The sequence below is a fragment of the Podarcis erhardii genome (assembly GCF_964252035.2).
Source record: "Podarcis erhardii genome assembly, chromosome: 3".
NCBI lineage: Eukaryota > Metazoa > Chordata > Lepidosauria > Squamata > Lacertidae > Podarcis > Podarcis erhardii.
The window spans coordinates 59,014,655-59,032,844 of record NC_138507.1 but is presented as its reverse complement, the minus strand read 5'-3'; the positions used below and the strand labels follow the sequence as shown (position 1 = coordinate 59,032,844).

Sequence of the window (18,190 nt, the reverse complement as noted above, 5' to 3'; positions counted from 1 at the left end):
TGTCAGCGTTGCTTGTGCAGGTTCTTTGCTGTTCGCTTGTGTTCCTTTGGTGGTGAGAGAGGTTGGGGTTGGCCTAGGGTGTGATTATTCATTTGTGGTTGGCTGTGGTGGTCTTTGTTTTCATGTGTGAGTGGGGTGGGTGGGTGTTTTGGATCAGGTTAGCCATACTGATTTGTATGCTGCTGGTGGGTTTTTGTCATTGTCTTGTTGGGCTGTGTATGTGATAAAGGGGAGCCATACCAGGGTGAAGGTGTCTTCTTCTATTTGTCCCCGTGTCAGTTTCAGTTTATTGGTTAATTTTTCTAGTAGGGCTGTTAGTTTATTTTAACAAGAAGAACAGAGGAGGGGAATCCCAGGCCTCTGGGTGCAATTAGACCTTGTGCCCTGACATTGCTCTAAGCATGTCTACCTCTAACCAGCATCTGGCATAATATGATGTCAGGAATTGGGCAGGCAAAACTGAAGCACGGTGCTTTTTCAATTGGGCACTGTTTTCTGTTGCCCTGTAGTACCAAATTCAAACTGGGACTGCAAGCGAAGTATCAGGTGCATGCTTAACAGTGTGTTTTGATTTTTTCTTTGTAGTTTCAGGTTACATTCTGAATCACCTGACGCCATGTGACCTCAGGTGCTTGCCAAGTGGGCAGCCCTGCTTGCCTGTCAAAGTTGCCTGAAAGGAGCCAGGTTAGTTTCCCATCCCTGATATCGAGCAAGTTCAGCAAATGGCTCTAGAATTCTTTTCACTCATGTACTATTACAGAAATGGAATTGTTGATTTGCTGCCTGAAGCACACAGTTCCACACCACCAGCTGGTTTTGCTGTAAACCTTAACTAATTTCATTAGACATTAGCATTAGAAGACTGAAATCATGAAAAAGCAATGAAATAGGTTCTCTGAAGGCTGGTGAGGAAAACAGATCAATTTCTGTCAGGTGATTTCCTTCCCCCACTAGATTTACGTGAAGTATTTCAAAATAAAGTTATCATGGCATGTTTTCTTTTCTAAGTACGTCTTAAGACTGAGCATGGGATTAATGCGAGAGCCATTTTGGGCATTTATTCATGAAAAAGCAATTTGAAAAATCCACCAATTTAAGCTATCTTGTTCAGAATTGGAGAGCAATTAAACACCTTGTACGGAGGAAAACAGAAAGGCCAGTGATAATTTAAAATGCCAAATTGCATTGTAAAAACCCTGGATTTTCATTTAGATTTTTCCCTGAAGCTTTTCCTTGGGAAAATCAAAAAGAAGGGAGGAACACTTAAAAATATACACAATGCAGAGTTGGTTTGAATTCTGCAGGGAATCTGGAGTATGATATCCTACTAAATTGGCAGTGGCTCAAATTGCATTTCTGCAAGACTAATGAAATGAGAAATGTTGTTTCAAGCTTCATGCCATGTCAGACAATATAAAACTAAAATGCCCTTGAGTTAATCAGAACAGTCTATTCAGCGTAATTCACCCATTCAAAATAGCTACTGAGCAGGCTAGAAACAGTGGCACACTGGGCATGATTATTCTGGGTAATAAATACACTAAAATTGCTGAATTAGTAGGCAGCTATCCCAAATATATGCATTCCATCAGGGAAAAGCACCTTTCCATCTCATTCAAAACATGCGCCCTCCCCAAATCACACTATTTCTTCATAATTTTTGCAATATTTACACTTCTCCCCCTTGACCAACATTACGGCATGTCACACAATAATGAAACTTACTATTCAGTTACTACTATTCTGTGTGTAAAGTAAACCCACAACAGATGTTACTAGGGGTAGATCATTTTGCATTGCAAAGTTTGTTGCGATATTCTCTTCACTGCTTTCTGCAGGACCTGTTGCTATCCAGGTAATGTAAAGAACCTTTTTGGTTTGCCCTTATTTTCAGTAGCTACTTTATCATGTTACCAAGAGATTGTTTAACTTCAGAAGCAGTTCAATATAAAGATCTCTCCTGTCAAATCACTGCTCCTTTCCTTAAGTACTCATAGTCCCTAAGGTAGTTAATTCAATTGCGTTGGTATACTGAGCTGATCTCAGCGCTGTCAGTCAGCACTTACCAGGCATTCTCCGGTGATATCATCGCAGGACTCAGCGTGACCAAAACATGTGCACGGCCTGCAGATTCCGCCAATGATGGTGCCATTCACTCGCCTGTGCCTTGGCTGACAAGACTGCAGGAGATGAAACATTGAGAATGTATTTTTAAAAATGAAGTAGTGCAGGAGCACATTTGACAAAAATAAAGGAGCTTAATATGTCATTCTGCCTCCTCCAAACCCAGCACTGACTTGTTCTATAGCAGAGAATGTTGCACTCAGGCTGTTGCTGTGTGCAAAGGTCTGTGTGGTGGCCCAATCCAACTGTAGTATTAGAAAAAGGAATAAAACAGTATCTCTCCAACCCCCTTCCCACAAAAAATTTCCAGGGAAACACAATTACTGGGAGACAGGGACATAACACATGTTACTGAGCAAAAATAATGGGGCAATTACAAAATCATACAAAGCTTCAATGATGACCTTTCACTGGAGGACATTCAACTTGCCCATATTTGTCTTGTTGGGGCAGGTGGGAAGGCTCTCTGTAACTTGGCACCCCTTTCCAGGAGTTCTATGCCCCTCAAGGTGTCCCAGTGTTTGAAAACCACCATGATAAGCAATAAAGACCCAAGTGCTAAAACACCTCTCGAAAACCTATGTTCCTGACATGATGTCTGTGAAAAACTGACCTTAACCGAATAGGCAGGTATAAGACTAAAGGAGGCATTAGCTTGCTCTTTCTTCTGAAAAGGTAAGAGAAATGAAGAGTGGAAAGTAAGACAGCTTCACATACCAAGATTTACAGAATGAAAATAGTTAGAAGACAAGTTACTGAAAGAAAGTGGGGAAAGGAGACAAGTGAGAAAAGACAGGATCTTTTATTGACACTGCAAATCATAGCTGAAATACCACATGAGTTATATTGGTCAAAGATTAATGAGAAGCAGAAGTCAAGGTAGAAAAGAAAGCATGCATCACAGGCCTAGTGACATGGGAGCTGCCTCCACATTGCTGGGAGTGTGCATACACATTACAACCACATGCAAATGCTACATGCCTCTTGCTTAAATTTTTCCCATACCATTGGAGCAATAGAGAAAGCCTTTCCCCAGTTTGGTGATACCAGAAACAAGCACCCTGTTTCTGTTCTCTGTTGGTCTGCCACCCACCCCCTTTATGGTCAATCTTTTCACTTCTTCCCGCAAAGCAGTAAGGGACAGAGGGGATTGGCTCCACCAGTGTGCCCTCATAATCTACATCCTGATGCTTTGCTCTGTTCTCTCTCCCTCTCAGTAAGCAGCAGAGATGGATGGCAGGTGTGCAACACAGCACCTTCTGTGCCACCAGCTAGAACTGCTCATATTACTATGGCATATTCTATACTACTGGCTGGGAAATTGCCCTGCCTACTCAGAGGATGAAAAGCAGATGGGGCAAAAAAATGGAAAGTAACTAGTGTGGGTGCCAAAGCCTCAGAAAAAAACACTGACTGGGTGAGAAATGAGCTCTAACCAGGACCCACAATAGGAAGTGGACCACATTGGTTAAATCCGGCATACAAACTAAGGCATTTATAGTTTCAAATGTCGCAAATATGTCAAATAGTACATTTCACAGTCTAAGAAATAAATGATACTCTTAATGTTGTTAGAGCCATAAAATAAGTTTAGGCTTGATAAGAAAGTAAGAATTGCATATATTTGCATAAATTTCAAAATTGTTCCTCATCCTTGCCACTTGGCTTCAATATTTCCAGAAATGTTATATCTCTCCATATGTATGTGGGTCCTCATACAAGAAGTTAATTCTTTATACATGTAGTGATAGCTGTCATCTCAGAATGGGTCATCTCAGAATATACTTTTTGATATATACTTTCCTCCCCCCAAAAACTAGGTGCGTCCTATGGGCCGGTGCGTCCTATGGGGGAAAAATACGGTAAATATTTGCTCAACAACAAGCACGGTATGACTAGTTATGTTTTCTTTTGACAAGGGAACTTCCATGGCAGCATGAAAGAAAGCAGTCAAAAGTATTTTAAAGAATTTGTTTATTTATTCCCTTTCTTTTGAACTTCTGTCCTCCCTTGAACAATTCAAAGATTCTTCAGTATCTGCAAGCTTCTCCTCTTAATCAAAAGACATGTTGCCATTGAAGGTCAGGCAAGGAAGCAACACCTTATTATCTTGCCCAGTTCAAATTGCAAGCAGGATGCTCTTAAGAAATGCATGCAAGAAATGAATTCAATAAATCATTATTTCTTCACTGGCATTCTATAAAGGGCACAGAGTAGTTCTGAAGACCAAATGTAAAAATTATTTGTTTGGTAGAAAAGTCCCAGCCTTACAATGAATTGTATGTTATGAAGTATGAAACACTAACATAAAATCCCATATCTCCTCACCTCGAAATAGTGAGCAGGATCAAGTATGGCACATTGGAATTTAGAAGATCAGTCAAGCAGCATCTCAACAGAATAGAATTAAAGCTTGCTTAACTGTCAAGCCCCAGGGAATCATGGGAATGGGAGTGGCTTTTCTTGTTTGGCAGATATTTGGGAATTTTAACAGATGATTTTCAATAGCCTCACAAAAAACCCCAAGATTCTTTGCTGGAAGCTGGTATAAAAGGGAACAAAAAATTCCAGTTTATGTCCCTATGGGTGGGATTCATCCATTGCACAAGTCTTGTGCAATGCCACTGGTGTGACAGGGGTTTGTCCCTTCTCCTCCCACAAAGGCCTCCTGAAATTGGCTCAGGATGCAGTCAGGAGAACCTCCAGAACAGTCAGGGAGGGGAAGAGGGAAGCTGCAATGCTTGTGATGACAGGATGATCACCATTGCATGGCACAGAATTCCATCCATTATTTTTCAATAAGATTGCGCTTTGAAAGGGCTTTCTGAAAACCCAACAATCAGCTGCATGTTGAACCTTGTGAAGTCCCATTCAAATTTGGCACTACTATGTGCAGTGCTTTGCATCGACTTCAGTGCATTAGACAATCTGTATGTGGCTTCCATTTTTGTTTATATTTAGTAATTTGTATTTGATTCCAGTTAGAGACTCTACAGGGGGAGCATTTATCTAAGGTTTTCAATACAGGGCAGGATAAACTTTAATTACAAAGAAGGACAGAAGCTGATGAAGGTCAAGGTGGAAACTTCTCAATGCATGAGTCAGAGCTTCAGAAGACAGCCAAGGTAAGCAGTAGATATTTCAATAGTGAGCCAAATTGCTTGGCTGTGGACAAGAAGCCAGGATATGCTTCTCCTCAGATCAAAGGTAGAACAGGATGTGAGAGAACAACAGAAATTAAGAGAACATATTGTTTCATTCTGTCATCTCTCCATGGCATTTGTACATCTGCATTTCAAAAGCTGTCAGGTTTCGTATGACTAGGGAATGCTTTTCAATGATCTTGTTGTTTGTCCTATAATGGGAAGCACATAAAAATAATGCCCTTGGGACAGGCAATAGTGTTGCTGTTTGTTTGTTTTTCAAAGCAGAACATACAAGAGGGTCATCCTTGCCCATGGTGTACAGATTAATTTCTTTCCCCTCACTGTCATTTCTGGTGAAACAAGGTTCTGAACAACTACAAAACCCACAAATTCCTTGTCAGCCTTTATGAGCTGCCTCTTCTTTTCTTTCTATATTATTATTTCTAATAGGAGGAACAAGTGAAAACGTTTACTATGAATCAAGGCTCTAAGTCCTAAATGAAATATATAAAATCATGGCACACATTCAAGGAAAAGAGAGCTGACAAGTCAATGCCTAGAGTGCCTGTATAAATGGCCTATTGTTTATAGTCTTGTGAAACCGAACATCTTTGTGTTTTAAAGTGCTTCCTTAGAGGCATGGTTGTGAAGGATTTTGCATTCCACCGTGAGCAATGCCTCTATGAGTTAGTTAAGCATATGTGCACTTACTTTGAGAATATGCTGATAGCATTTTGGTGAAAGTGCTGAAAATATGGGAATGTTACATTTATAACCTTCAACAAAACTGCACCCTCGAAACCAATGAAGCATGCATCCCAGAGAAAGCGGAATGGGGGAAAGGCAATCACACCAAACTGTGGGGAAAGTGTTGAATATCAGATCAAGCACAAAGATGTCATTTTGCTTTGTAATACTCAAGCATGACACATACTTTGATTGAATGTGTCAAGTTTCTGTAACTATAATGGCTGATAAAGAAGCGATCAAGCCAAGGGGAAACTGTTGATAACAAAATTCTCACTTATGTGTACATGATACAGAAATTATTGTTTTAAACAGTCACTTAGGAAAGTATCAAAAGCAATGTTTCTTTTTTTGCAAGTGTAAGGGACTAGAGTAAGAAAAGTTCCAAAATGATTTAGTAACTTACTGAAGCAGATTTTGGACAAATAATAGCAGGGAAGTGGGTGGGAGATTTTCAGCAGGAGTGAAAGGATTAAAAATAAATAAATCCCTAACTTGTGCAGTTGTCATAATTTGGCCCGGGGCCACCACGGTTGCTCTGAGTTTTAAACAGAAGAGGGCTTCCCCAATCATGGGATGCAAAAATGAGGCTAGGGGGTGATTAAAAAAACACAAGAATGAAGCACAGCTGAATGGAAGAAAGGACATTCCCCCCCCCCCCCGTGCAATTCAAACTAAAATAAAAGGCGGATCTGCAATTCCACACAGATTTACTTGAGATTCACTTAACACAGTGAGGCTTGCTTCCAGTATGCACACATAGGATTGTTTTGTGGGATTGCCAGAAAGAGATGTTACTTGCTGTTTGTCTATCCACTCACTTTCCATGAATTGGTTTGAACATTTCAGACATATCTCTGAAGTGGAGCTGGATCTGTTCAATGAGATACTCACTTCACAGGAGGTACCAGAATATCCTGGAGGACACTGGCAAACCTCCACAGCAGATGCATATTTTTGTCCACTTGAAAAGTGATCAGCTGCTTCCAGGCTGACATCACTCAACCTAGAGTGCAAAAATGAGAGAGAGAAAGAAATATTACTATTTACCTGTGAAAGAAACATCAGTCCTGTAATGTTTCCCAGACCAGATAGTGTGGTGGGGGAGTTGTTTGCTAAAAATGAGATGGGTCTTTCTACTCACCGTCTCTATCTCTTCTTGCTTGATATCATTCATGTTTAGACTGTGGCAAGCCCACATTAGAAAGCTGTCACAACAAGTGGATCAGCAGCTGGGGGACTGTGCTTAGCTTGCAAGTTATGTATTTTTACTTCCATCGCAGACACACACAGAAGCAGGCTGCTTGTCAAAACCCAGAGCTCAGGAACTGTCACCATGAAATCCTCTTTTCCAACTTTAAAGCACTGAAATCCTTAATTGCATTCACCAAGCATACATGACTTCTTAACATCTGTATGACTTCTTAACATACTGCATAGATTTATTAATTTCATACATTTTTAGAAAAGCTACCTTTTAGGGCCCAGCCCTCACAAAGTGACTCCCGGATGAAAACACAAGATATATAATCAAAATCTGAATTTAACCATAAATGCCATAAAATATCAATAGGAATAACAATGAAAAAGACAGTGAGGCCAGCTATATTAATGGCAGTATCAACACACATCAGAGCAGCAGCACAATACTGTCCTTTAGGTATAAGTGGTTCCAAACACCTGTGTCTTTGTAGCTCATTTGAAGGTTGATAACGAAAAGAGGTGAGGCATACCTCAACAGGAGCAGTGTTCTGCAAAGGTGGAGCTACTGCCCGGAAGCCCTTATTTTTCTCTCATGCCCATCAACCAATTATCAATAGCAGGCCTGCAAAGAGCTTGTCTGAGGCCCGAAGTGGGAGTCTTGCTCATGAGATGTGCCATTGTGGCACCATCTAATATGATACTACATGTTGGTATGCAATGACACAGGTCCAGATTTTACTATTGAAGCCTTGCAACACATATGGGAAGCCATGAGTATTTCTCCCATGGCCATTAAGTCCCTGGTCGGCTAGGAGGCGTGGGGCATTCTTGCCATGACCCCTGCACAGTCCTGATCAATATTGTTCATTCACTGTTGTTTACATTACTTGGGAGAGAGAACTACAGTGCTAAGTTGAAAAAGTGCAAATTTCAAAGAATGACTGTGTTTTGGTTAATACGTTGCTTTGGGATGTGCAATCTAGGTAGGTTTACCTTTAAATGTGAACTGAATCACATTTGTTCCCCCATCTCTATCTGTAATGTTCTACTTTGGAACTTTACAATGACTACCACTAGGGCCGCTTTGCACTTTTCTGTGCTTTTGTTATGTGGTTATTAGGACTGTTCTGTGACAGCGGATAAGAATTTCCCGGGGGTGGGGTGGGGGTGCGGAATCAATCGTTTTCATCTTTCTGATTTTGTTTTTATGTTGAAATCTCATTGTGGAGCTGCATTGAAAGTAAGGGGAAACAAATCTAGCAAAGTACTAGTAAGATTCTTAAAGGCAAAGAGTAAATCAAAAGAATTTAAAGCCTATTATAAACACAACAAAATTTGCCAGTGGTCTTATTATCCCATTTGCCTATTGAACCACAGATCGTCTCTTCCAGTGCTATGTGATATAATTTGGAACAATGAGAAACCGTTACACACAGAACATTTCACTCAGTATTATTCCACATTTGTATTCACTGAACAGTTCCAATTTTCATTAGGTTCTGCTATTTGGTAAATGGTATTTTAATGTGTTTAACAGTTTTTACTCATTGAAAAAAACAACCAGCAGTGCAATTTTTCCCCACTTCAATGTAGTAATTTCTTTTCCTCTGTGCCATGCTGAAGACATTAAAGTACATAATGTTGGCAGTAATGGGACACAGGATCTTGGAGACACTTGAGAAATTTGAGTTTCCAGACCAAATATTTAATATGACTGCTAGTGTGGCAGACACTGTTGACTTGCAAATGCAAACAAAATTAAAAGAGATGCAACATTTGGAGCAATAGCTGCAGAGTTTACGATCTGCTATTATATTAATTGTTGTAGCTTGAGATTAAAAGAAAAAAGAAATCACCGCCCCCATATAATGCTGCTGGGAAGCCTCTGGGTTGCACGGTTTGCATTTCACGCAACATTATTCCACAGTTGTATTCTCCGACTAGCTTTCATGATGTACTGAAATCTGAATATTGGCTACATGTGTACTGGCCTATTGCACTTCTTTGTTCCACATGGGGCTTAAGTCATCTTTGCTGCAGCTTTTCATGAAAGCGCCAGGAAGTTTATTGTTCCAGTCACTACTGGACTGCTACCGAGCCAGGAAATATGCAGGTCACAGAAAAAGCACGGTGGCAATAAGAGTAGGGCACCTTCTTTTCTACCCTTGTAACAGCTCTAACAATATTGGTTTGCTTACTTAATACACCATCTTTGCAGATTTCGAGTATACTTTATGAAGGAGAAGTAGTTATCTGCCATAGTGATTGTAGCTAGGATGCTCCAAGGAGGAGATAGATGTGAACATCTGCTACAGCACTTCCATGTTGATAGTGCAACAAGAAATATGAAGGAATGCCAAGCCAATTGCCCATACTGAGTTGGGAACTCCTTTCTTTTTTTATATCCTGCCATCTGCTTTGGCATATTACTAGCCCTGTGCAGGCACTTGGAGTGGGTAGCGGTGAATACACAAAGGGCTGTGTGTATTCTGTGCTTGCTGTTTCCACACCAATGTCATGTATTAGAGTCCCTGTCTGTGCAGGGGTCTACATGCATACATCTGGATGTGCAGGCTCTGGAGCAACTTGAACACTGTCTGTGCCAGCTGGTGAGGAAAAGAGAGATGGGAGAGACCAGAAAATCTATCTGCACATTTATCTCCACCTGGCAGCCCTACTGACCTTGAGGCCCATGAGCTTCCTCAGGACTGGGAAGGGAAGAGAAATGCCAGCTGCACCTTCTTGCTACCCCACTTTTATTTTGCTCTGTTCCTGCTATGGATAAGGGATGGGAATTTCTTGCTGTAGGTGCTTGTGTGCAACAAGGGTGAGAGCCTGGATGGTTTGCAGAGAGGGGTGAATGATCTTAAGTTACTCAAAAGCCACAGAGCGAGAGTTTACTGGCAAGGAATGTGGCCCTCTTTGTGTGAGACACAGAGAGGGAGGGAATGGACTGCCGTAAGTGAAAAATGACGTGGGAATTGTTGCTAAAACCACCGGTTGTTTAATCTGTATCAGTCTGTTGGAATGTACAGTGGTACCTCGGGTTAAGTACTTAATTCGTTCCGGAGGTCCATACTTAACCTGAAACTGTTCTTAACCTGAAGCACCAGTTTAGCTAATGGGGCCTCCTGCTGCCGCCATGCCACCAGAGCACGATTTCTGTTCTCATCCTGAAGCAAAGTTCTTAACCTGAAGCACTATTTCCGGGTTAGCGGAGTCTGTAACCTGAAGCGTATGTAACCTGAAGCGTATGTAACCTGAAGCGTATGTAACCTGAGGTACCACTGTATTGTTTGTTTTTACCTGGGTATTTGTTAAATTGGATTAAATATTAAATTGGTTAAATATTAACTTTAGCAGTTTTGCTTGTTTACCTTATCATACAATTGTTAAGTTGTAATTGTTGTCTCTTGTTTTTCTCTGTTTATTCTTTCACTTTCTTTTACTTTGAAGAACGGGCTATAAATATTGTAAAAAAATAAATACATAGGCTCCAATTGCATGGGCTACACTGAAAAAATGGAGGGTAAAGATCTGGTCTATGGAACCTACATGTGTCAGGATATATGCAAACAGAAGGTGCCTCAAGGCTGGAGGGGAAGTCAGCAGGCATGATCCTACTTTCCTCCATCTATTTATCTGTATCTGCTTCAAACCTTCTGCACAGGGCTGCAATGTATAATAGATCCACAGTGTGTATGGTTCATTCTACAGGTGTAAACAGGGAGATGTGGAGGACTTGCAGTGCACAGCTGAATAAAGGAAAGACACAAAATGGGGAAAGGGGGAAATGCTTCACTTCCAATCTGTACGTATGTCATAACAGCCTGCCAAAATCCTGCAACTTTTTATACCACAAATTTCCCACTCTATTTTTGTCCTGCTGTCACTGTGCAAGAGTGCTCCTCCATATGGCAATGATAGTATAACATTGGGGAAGCTTTGTAGAAAAAATATGGTGTCTCCATGGTCCACTATAAATCCATCACTAATGCACTACTATTGCATCAATGGTTCCTTTTTAGTAAACCATTTAGAGGTTCTTTTTACAGTCAAGTGGTTCAGAAACTGTGAGTCCTGGATGACCGACTCCCTGCCTTGCAGGCATTTTCCCACCTCACCTGAGAGAACAGGGCTCTGACTGACTCCAGCTGCAGAAGCTGAGGCAGCTGATCAAACACTTGGGCTGGGGCATTGTTTAGGAGTTTTTGTTGCAGGAGGGATTATTGCTGCTACTGATATTTTTTATTATTTTTAAAGATATTATATCTCTATTTTAGATTATAGTATGATTTACGTGGTGATCGTTCAGTCTGATTGTGTATTTTTTGATGTTTTATTTATTTATTGTTTATGACTCTTTTTGTTATGTTGTAATTATGTTTATTTTCATGTTGTGAGCTGCCTTGGGCATAGTTTGGACTGTGGAAAGGCGGCATACAAATGAAATTATCTATGTACAGTGGTACCTCGGGTTACATACACTTCAGGGTACAGACGCTTCAGGTTACAGACTCCACTAACCCAGAAATAGTACCTCAAGGTTAAGAACTTTGCTTCAGGATGAGAACAGAAATCGTGCTCCAGTGGCGTGGCGGCAGCAGGAGGCCCCATTAGCTAAACTGGTGCTTCAGGTTAAGAACAGTTTCAGGTTAAGAACGGACCTCCGGAACGAATTAAGTACTTAACCCGAGGTACCACTGTATGTAAATAGAAATAAACATTGCAAATTAAGCCCACAAAATAAGCCCAGGCTGGAGATCCTCCTCTAAAGCTGTCATGCTATTGCTGCATAGGGCAAGAAGGACATTCCAGACAGTATTTCTCACCATATGTGCAACTATAACAAAGGGGAAGGTGTAAGAGCAGTGAAACCACTCACTGCAACTCTTTGGGCAACGTCAGGTAGCATTCCAGGGATTCTTCAAGTCTTGCACTGCTTAGAATCATAGAATCATAGAATCATAGAGTTGGAAGAGACCACAAGGGCCATCGAGTCCAACCCCCTGCCAAGCAGGAAACACCATCAGAGCACTCCTGACATATGGTTGTCAAGCCTCTGCTTAAAGACCTCCAAAGAAGGAGACTCCACCACACTCCTTGGCAGCAAATTCCACTGTCGAACAGCTCTTACTGTCAGGAAGTTCTTCCTAATGTTTAGGTGGAATCTTCTTTCTTGTAGTTTGGATCCATTGCTCCGTGTCCGCTTCTCTGGAGCAGCATAAAACAACCTTTCTCCCTCCTCTATGTGACATCCTTTTATATATTTGAACATGGCTATCATATCACCCTTTAACCTCCTCTTCTCCAGGCTAAACATGCCCAGCTCCCTTAGCCGTTCCTCATAAGGCATTGTTTCCAGGCCTTTGACCATTTTGGTTGCCCTCCTCTGGACACGTTCCAGTTTGTCAGTGTCCTTCTTGAACTGTGGTGCCCAGAACTGGACACAGTACTCCAGGTGAGGTCTGACCAGAGCAGAATACAGTGGCACTATTACTTCCCTTGATCTAGATGCTATACTCCTATTGATGCAGCCCAGAATTGCATTGCCTTTTTTAGCTGCTGCGTCACACTGTTGGCTCATGTCAAGTTTGTGGTCAACCAAGACTCCTAGATCCTTTTCACATGTACTGCTCTCAAGCCAGGTGTCAGCCATCTTGTATTTGTGCCTCTCATTTTTTTTGCCCAAGTGCAATACTTTACATTTCTCCCTGTTAAAATTCATCTTGTTTCTTTTGGCCCAGTTCTCTAATCTGTCAAGGTCATTTTGAAGTGTGATCTTGTCCTCTGGGGTGTTAGCCACCCCTCCCAGTTTGGTGTCATCTGCAAATTTGATCAGGATGCCCTTGAGTCCATCATCCAAGTCGTTGATAAAGATGTTGAATAAGACCGGGCCCAAGACAGAACCCTGTGGCACCCTGTAGTCACTCTTCTCCAGGATGAAGAGGAACCATTGATGAGCACCCTTTGGGTTCGGTCAGTCAGCCAGTTACAAATCCACTGAATGGTAGCATAGTCAAGACCACATTTTACCAGCTTCTTTACAAGAATATCATGGGGCACCTTGTCAAATGCCTTGCTGAAATCAAGGTAGGCTACATCCGATGCATTCCTTTCATCTAGCAGGCTTGTAATTCTGTCAAAAAACGAGATCAGGTTCGTCTGACATGACATTTTTCAGAAATCCATGCTGACTACTGGTGATCACAGTATTCATTTCTAGGTGCTCACAGACTGTTTGCTTAATGATCTGCTCCAGAATCTTCCCTGGTATTGATGTCAGACTGACTGGGCGGTAATTATTTGGGTCCTCTCTTTCCCCCTTTTTGAAAATAGGGACAACATTTGCCCTCCTCCAGTCTGCCGGGACTTCGCCTGTTCTCCAGGAATTCTCAAAGATGACTGCCAGTGGTTCTGAGATCACATCTGCCAGTTCTTTTAATACTCTTGGATGCAGTTCATCTGGCCCTGGAGACTTGAATACATCTAAACTAGCCAAGTATTCTTGTACTATCTCCTTAGTTATTCTGGGCTGTGTTTCCTCTGCTGAATCATTTGCTCCAAATTCTTCAGGTCGGGCATTGTTTTCTTTATTGGAGAAGACTGAGGCAAAGAAGGCATTGAGGAGTTCAGCCCTTTCTGTGTCCCCTGTTTGCATTTCACCATCTTCTCCTCTGAGTGACCCCACGGTTTCTTTCTTCTTCCTTTTGCTATGAACATACCCATAAAAGCCTTTTTTGTTGCTTTTAAACTCTCTAGCAAGCCTGAGTTCATTCTGTGCTTTAGCTTTTCTGACTTTGTGTCTACACGTGCTGGCTATTTGTTTGAATTCCTCTTTGGTGGTTTCCCCCCTTTTCCATTTTTTGTACACATCCTTTGTTAATCTTAACTCAGTTAAAAGTTCTTTAGATAGCCATCCTGGCTTCTTTAGGCACCTTCCATGTTTCCGTCTCATTGGTATTGCCTGAAGTTGTGCTTTTACTATCTCCCTCTTAACAAACTCCCAGCCATCATGAACTCCCTTTCCTTTTAGTATTACTGTCCATGGGATCTCACCCAGCACTTCCCTAAGTTTTATGAAGTCGGCTTTCTTAAAGTCAAGAAATTGAGTCCTAGTATGCTTGGCTGCTCCTTTCCGCTGTATAGTAAACTTCAGAAGAGCATGATCACTCACGCCTAATGATCCTTCCACTTCTACCCCACTAACCAGGTCATCAACACTGGTTAGGACCAGATCTAAAATGGCTGTTCCTCTTGTTGCTTCTCCCACTTTCTGGACAATGAAGTTGTCTGCAAGGCCAGTGAGGAATCTGTTTGACCTTATGCTCTTGGCTGAGTTTGACATCCAACAAATATCCGGGTAATTGAAGTCCCCCATTACTACTATCTCCCTTCCTTTTGCATGCTTGGCCATCTGTTCCAGGAAGGCATCATCTATGTCCTCCATTTGGCTTGGGGATCTATAGTAAACTCCCACAATGAGGTCACTGTTATTCTTCTCTCCCTTAATTTTGACCCAAATGCTCTCACTTTGGCTTTGAGGTTCTAAATCTTGGATCTCTTCACAGGTATACACATCCCTGACATATAACGCCACTCCTCCTCCTTTCTTGTCTGGTCTGTTTCTCTGAAATAGATTGTATCCCTCCATTATTACATTCCAATCGTGGGACTTATCCCACCAGGTTTCAGTAATGCCTATTATGTCATATTTAGTTTGCTGTACCAAGAGCTCCAGCTCATCTTGTTTATTTCCCATGCTTTGCGCATTAGTGTACAGACATTGAAGTCCATTAATCATTCCCCCGTGTCTCTTATTTAAGGATTTTTTCCTCCCACCACTAGGTCTGCGTGCTGTTTGCTCCATTTGGTCTATGACATTTGGATGATCATCTTCATCAATTGATAGACTCCTACCTTCAGGAGCACTGTCTCCCTCCCCCACATTAGTCAGTTTAAAGCCCTCCTGATGAGGTTTCTGAGATTTTTGGCAAAAACATTCCTCCCAACCATTGTGAGGTGCAGCCCATCGCTTGCCAGAAGTCCATCTTGGGTTTGTCAGTTTGGGATGATTTGCCTTGCATGAGATTTCAAGCTGGCTGTATTTACAGGCTTATAGCTTACAGCTAGTTACGGAATAAGGTCAAGAGGTAGAACAGGTCTGAAACTGCATTATTTCTGAGGAGGAATTTGAAAGATAAGGAAGAGTTCAAACAGCGTAAGTGTTTGAAAAGCAAGTTCCAGGTACAAAAGAAAAACGTGGAACACAGGCTGAGCTGACAGAGATCAAAGACCTTGAGATGACTCAAGGTTGAAGAGATGCAGCAGTTAAAGACTCAGGTGGGGTGAACAAAGAAACAGAACAAACAACGGCTGTGTAAAGTCAAGGAGACATGAAATGGTAAGGAAACTGTATTCAGTGTGAAAGATTGACAGATCTTAGGTTTAGCATATTTAGGAAGTTAGGTTTAGCACATTTAGTACAGTGGGCTGTCCTAGCAGTAGGGGTTTTTGACACAGGTGAGTGCATCACAACAGAATGGGCAAGTACAGTAGTGAAAGGAAGCATGATCCAAAAGTTTCATAGAATCATAGAACCGTAGAGCCAGAAAAGACCCCGAGGGTCATCTAGTCCCAGTAATGCAAGAATCTCAACTAAATCAGAAGGGGAAATAGGGAGGATTCAGAATAAACCAAAGTTTATTGGGGCTCTTGATAAAATAGAAATCTGTGTCCAAGCTCAATTGTTTTCAGCTTAATTAAATGAAGATGTTGCTGGGGGAAATGATGATCAACCTGCTTAATAGAACTGCAGACAGAACAAAATGCTGTTTCAATGATTACCTGTAGATGGCATTCATCCCATAGCTGTATGTGGCTCTTATAAGGAGACTCTTTATATTTGCCAACACAGACATGAATTCCCTTTTGCTGACCGGATAGTCAGTGCCATGCAGCAGAAATAAGTCGTGCTTCAACAACACTTCTTCAGTGTGCTCTTCAAACGGGTTCAAGTGAATTCCCTCCTGCGACGTGCTGATTCTCAAGCCACTTCCCTAGTAATTATTATAAATGTTAAGGATGAAAACATTTTAAAGAAGTGACACACAATGCTACATATTTATAGAGAGCACAGCACTTTGGCATATGCTACAAGGCAATTTTCATACACGTGATGCACTCTCTGGAATGTGATATTTTCACTGGTGTGGAAATCTGGATAATGGTGGAACAAGGTAATGCATGCAAAATTTTGATAATATGTTGGTAACTGATGTCACAGCTGTGCATTTTCATGGGGAAAAATTCTAGAATTATGCTGCCCATTATCAACTTTACAATAGAAATAAATGCAGCAATAAAATAGTGCAACCTGCCTACACAGTGCATATTCCAGTCAGCTTAATTATTCTATTTAGACTACGATCCTAAACAACTTATCCAGAACAAAATAAAAAATTCCTTCCAGTAGCACCTTAAAGACCAACTGAGTTAGTTCTAGGTATGAGCTTTCGTGTGCATGCACACTTCTTCAGATACATTCTTCAGATGGTATCTGAAGAAGTGTGCATGCACACGAAAGCTCATACCTAGAACTAACTCAGTTGGTCTTTAAGGTGCTACTGGAAGGAATTTTTTATTTTGTTTTGACCATGGCAGACCAACACGGCTACCTATCTGTAACTTATCCAGAAGAATTTTTCACTGGAAAAAAATGGGCCCTTTTTTGTAATTATCTTTCTTCATAATTACACCGCTGCTCTGCGCTCCTTTGGGATGAACTTAATAATGAAATAAATTCATGGCAAGTCTTTGAGCATCATCCTACACACTGCTAATGGTACCTAAGGATGCCTAGCTCTGCACTAGATTACATCTCCTGTGATATTTATTACCATTGAGTTAAGCCAAAGGTGGGAAAGCAGTGGCCATAGCTGTTCTGAACAGTGTGTGAGTTTCTCTTGGGGTCTGCCCTCCCTGATTTGGTGGCAGTCCAAATGGGGTTGCAAAAATGCTGTCCTCTGGAGCCACAGCTTCAAGAGGCAGTTGAATGGAGAGATGGGTAGTGTGTTGCCAGCATCAAAGGAGATTCGAATGCTCCCTGCACCTCCCCTTTCAGCCACTGCTTAAAGCTTCATGAAGGGTTATATCACTTTGAGGGGCAATGGTTCCATTGGGAGCTACCAACTCAAGGTGTAGAGAACCTGGAAGCTGCAGCTCCCAAAGGAATCATAGTACTGTATCATAGAGTTGGAAGAGATCCCAAGGGTCTTCTAGTCCAGCTCCATGCAATGCAGGAATCTAAGAAGCATCCTCTTATTTGCTGCTGCTGCTTAGCTGTTTCCCTAATCAGCTTGACCGGAAGGCAGAGGGGGAGGGGGAGGGGAAGAGATCTTGCAGGACAAGAGTTTCAAGCGCCCTTCCTGACAATCCCATTCTACTGCTCAGATGATCCAGAAACAGATGACTGGCACTATACAGTGGGCTGTGTGTGTGTGTGTGTGATGCTCAATGTGTGATTGTGTTTGCATGTTAAAGGTGTGTGGTTACGTTACTATGGTGTGCAATGTGTATGTTATATTAAATCATGTCCTCCCTCAAAGAGGGCACGTGTTGCGGTGAGATCTGGAGACCTGACCTTGGTTTTGGGGGGCCTTTGGATAGCCACAACACCCGAGTGGTAGGTCCCTTGATGCTGGGCGCCAATGGGGCATAGACTAAATGGATTGAGGGACCTATATATATATATATATATATATATATATATATATATATATGCAGGTTTTGGTGTCCTCGGGTGTCTTCCCGTGTAAAAGTTGGGGTGTCTAGGCGACGTTTCGACGAGGTCTCACTCGTCATCTTCAGGCTGGTGCTTTCGGCTTCTTGTTACTGGAACAGAGCAGGATCTCAGTGTTTGAGTTCCTATAAATACTGTAGAGGGGGTGTGGTGTATAGCCTCCAATGTT

The 18,190-nt window shown here is 41.7% G+C and overlaps 1 protein-coding gene across 7 annotated transcripts in view; it reads right to left on the bottom strand.

The window, feature by feature from the left end:
- The window catches only part of LAMA2 (laminin subunit alpha 2), a 374,353-nt gene that overhangs the window by 162,044 nt on the left and 194,119 nt on the right, over positions 1-18,190 (bottom strand). For 4 of the 7 annotated variants that reach the window (XM_081856105.1, XM_081856106.1, XM_081856108.1 and 1 more), the window contains exons 14-17: positions 16,068-16,279; positions 6,912-7,023; positions 2,738-2,791; positions 2,067-2,180 (exon numbers count right to left, since the gene is read on the bottom strand). In XM_081856105.1, coding sequence (XP_081712231.1) covers positions 2,067-2,180; positions 2,738-2,791; positions 6,912-7,023; positions 16,068-16,279 — 492 coding nt within the window. The remainder of the gene's footprint in view (positions 1-2,066; positions 2,181-2,737; positions 2,792-6,911; positions 7,024-16,067; positions 16,280-18,190) is intronic. The other 3 variants (XM_081856107.1, XM_081856110.1, XM_081856111.1) reach the window with 1 other exon arrangement.